We start from the raw sequence: 3084 nt of genomic DNA on the forward strand, positions 1-3084 counted from the left end.
CTATCAAGCTCAGAAGGTAGAGTATCGGCTCAGAAGGTAAATCATTTTGGTCAGCCCAATTAACTCTATCAAGCTCAGCAATGACAGAAAAAGTAGGGTTTTATTCTTCTATCGCATGATTATTCTCCATCCAAGTCACTTTCAAGTCATTCTCATTTGCTTTCCCTAAAAAAAAATCATTCTCGTATCATAGACTCGGCAGATAAGAAACTTTTTAAGGTAAGGACAAGGGATCTTGATTCAGATTTAGTACTATATAAATGCAGCTCCAGGAGTCCAGTAGGACTGCAGTACTTATCATGGTTGGGAGATACTTCTGGTCAGAAACAAAATGAGCAAAATAGGAGAGATATGATTTTATTGACTGGGTGCTGCAACTCTAGTAATTGTACATGTTGATGTTCGGAATCTTGCCATTACAGAAAGGAACATATATATATATATATATTTTTAACTGCAGCTAGGTAATATAATCAACGGTTTTGTTTTACTCAAATGTACCTATCATCTCATTCTCAAACAATGTCACCAGTATTCCAACTCCATTTTCCCTCGTTCTCAGCTGACTTAGACCGCGGATAATAGGACAGAAATATAATTAACAGTGATATTTACACTTGAGCAAACCAAGAGCCAGAGGTATAAATAAAAGAAGTACCAAAGACAATTAACACTAGAAAAGAAGCAGAGCTATGGAAAGAAAGCTACCTAATTCTGGCCACTACAAGAAAATGATAGCATAAACAACCGATAAAACACACCGTCTAGGCGTCATATACAAGAGTGGTTAACCATTATCAATATATGACATTTGCATGTCATTTGCAACCAAAGTGGTGCAGGTAGTTGGAACATCATCTAGTACTTGTTTATTCCAAGAGAAGATTCTTAGGCCTCCTATTTTTGCAATGAGAAAAGACAGAAATTTGAAAGGGAAAAACTGACAAAAAGGGTAAACATTTCTTCCATTTTCCTAGGACCCTTCTATATCAGGTTACTGCAGCAGTGCCCAGTTGTGTAGAGCACCTGTACAGCGTACCTGTCCATATATGCCTGTCGCTCGTGACCATGTGAGGAATGGTCAATTGTACCCTACAGTGTACTCCAGTCTCTCTGTCACTTGAAGTATTCAGATTCCTGATGTGCCATGCAGTTCATGATCAGAACCAGAAATTTAAACAAATAGAGAAAGAAAGGAATGACATGAAACCTGCTTGGTGCATGCTGGAGTTGTGATATCATAGCCATGTTTGGTTCCAAGCAAGTGGATGGAGTACTTGTGAAGACTCACAAGCAAAAATGTGATTAAGCAGCAGAAGCAAAGTACCAGAAATAAAGTGGATTTCGTTGATTGATTTGGAGTTACAAACTAAGACACTATCTACACACACTTGATCACCATTTTCTTTTCAACACCTGAAAGACCAGATAAGCTGTGGAAAGGAACGAAACAAACCAAGGGAAGGAACCTAATTTGCATTATCTATACTTGCCATCAGAAGTCAGGGAACGCCACTCTCCTGCCCCTTCTTCGCCGAGAGGCGCTTGAGGAACTCATACGTGGTGATCATGGTGGTGGCAGACAAGGACATGGACGCCCACCTCGGGCCGAGCCCCCTGTAACACGCGCCCCACCCGCCTTCCTTGATCAGCTCCCGCACCGTCCGCCCAATGGTGATTGGCTCGCCTTGGCCGTCCATGACCTGCATCCTCGTCTTGATGGTGTCCAGCGGCATGGTCACAAGCGCCGCGGCGCCACCAGCTATCGCGGCACTCGTTCCCTGCACCACCATGAGTGTCTTGCAGCTTGGCCGCAATGAGATGTCCCCGTCGCCGTCGTCGATTTCTTGCACACCCACACCGTACTCGCAGAGGTAGCAGCCGATCCCGCTCCAGATTATCTTCTGTGACAGTGAGTAAGTCGCCCACCACACGGCATTGGAGGGGGCGTAGGTCAGGATGGACATGCCGAAGCCGCGGTACAGGCCGCAGAGGCCGTCGGAGGCAACGATCTTGCGGAATGCGTCGAGGCCGCCGTGGTAGCGGGAGGCCGGGCACGGGTTGCCCTGCACCATGAGGCGCTGGCTGATGACATCGACGGGCGTCCACACAACCTGCGCGGCAACGGCGGCAGTGAGCCCGGCAGCGGCGGCAGCGGCCGCGGACGCAGCAGGCTCAGGCGCGCCAAGGCCGAGCGCGGCCGGGCCGACGACGGAGCGCGTGGCCTCGAGCGCGCCCATGTAGAGCGCGCGCGCGGGGACGGTCCCGGCGAGGGAGGTGGCGAAGCCGCGGTAGAAGGCGAGGGGGCCCTCCCGGCGCAGGATGGTGGTGGCCGCGGCGGCGGCGGAGGGCGGGAGCCCCGGCCGCGCCCCCGTCGCGGCGTGCGCCGGGGGAGGCTCCGGCGCGACCTGCAGGCGCGTCTTGAGGACGACGGCGGGGTAGAGCGCGGCCGAGACGGCGGAGAAGAGCCCCGCGCCGAGGACGAAGAAGCGCGACTTGTCGAGCCGCTCCCAGTCGATGTCCGCCGGGAGCTGCAGCTCCTGGGAGCCCCCAGCCTGCTCCGCCGCCGCGTCGGGCGGCGGCGGAGGCGCCTGCCGGCGATCTATGGCCTCTCCTCCATGCCGGCACGCCGGGGACAGCGGCGGGCCGCGCTCCCGGGGATGCTCTCCTGCGCGCGTACCACGCGGGCGACGAGGAAGCGAGCGAGCACCGGAGGAGGAGCAGACTGCGGCGGCTAGGGTTTTGGGCGCGTGGCGGCGGGAGGGGGGAGGAGGGAGCAGAGCGGAGCAGAGCAGGCAGGCGGTGGGGGGAGTGTGTGGAGCGGCGTCGGACGTGGCGCGCCCTGATTAAGGCCTGGGCTTGGGATTTTCGGAGGGGATTCAGAGGAGACTGTTGGCACGGTTGGTTCGTGGCCGGGCGCGAGCGTGACGGGCGGGCCTGACGCAGGGCGCGGCGCGTGGCACCCGGCGGGTTTGTTGCGCTGGATAATCCTGCCCAGACGGATGGGGTGGCAGAAAAGGGTTCCAAGCGTATTTTAGATCCACACGTTTTTATATTTTTTTAATGAAAAGGGTTTCCCAAATT

The 3084-nt window shown here is 54.0% G+C and overlaps 1 protein-coding gene across 1 annotated transcript; it reads right to left on the minus strand.

Moving 5' to 3' along the window:
• Positions 1-1324: 1324 nt before the first annotated feature.
• LOC123101370 (solute carrier family 25 member 44-like) lies at positions 1325-2846 on the minus strand (the record flags this gene model as incomplete). Its single annotated transcript, XM_044522857.1, has 1 exon — positions 1325-2846. A coding segment is annotated over one exon (1344 nt), but the record flags the coding sequence as incomplete, so codon positions are not given.
• Positions 2847-3084: the final 238 nt, after the last annotated feature.

The sequence above is a fragment of the Triticum aestivum genome, chromosome 5A (genome assembly GCF_018294505.1).
Source record: "Triticum aestivum cultivar Chinese Spring chromosome 5A, IWGSC CS RefSeq v2.1, whole genome shotgun sequence".
Classification (NCBI taxonomy): Eukaryota; Viridiplantae; Streptophyta; class Magnoliopsida; order Poales; family Poaceae; genus Triticum; species Triticum aestivum.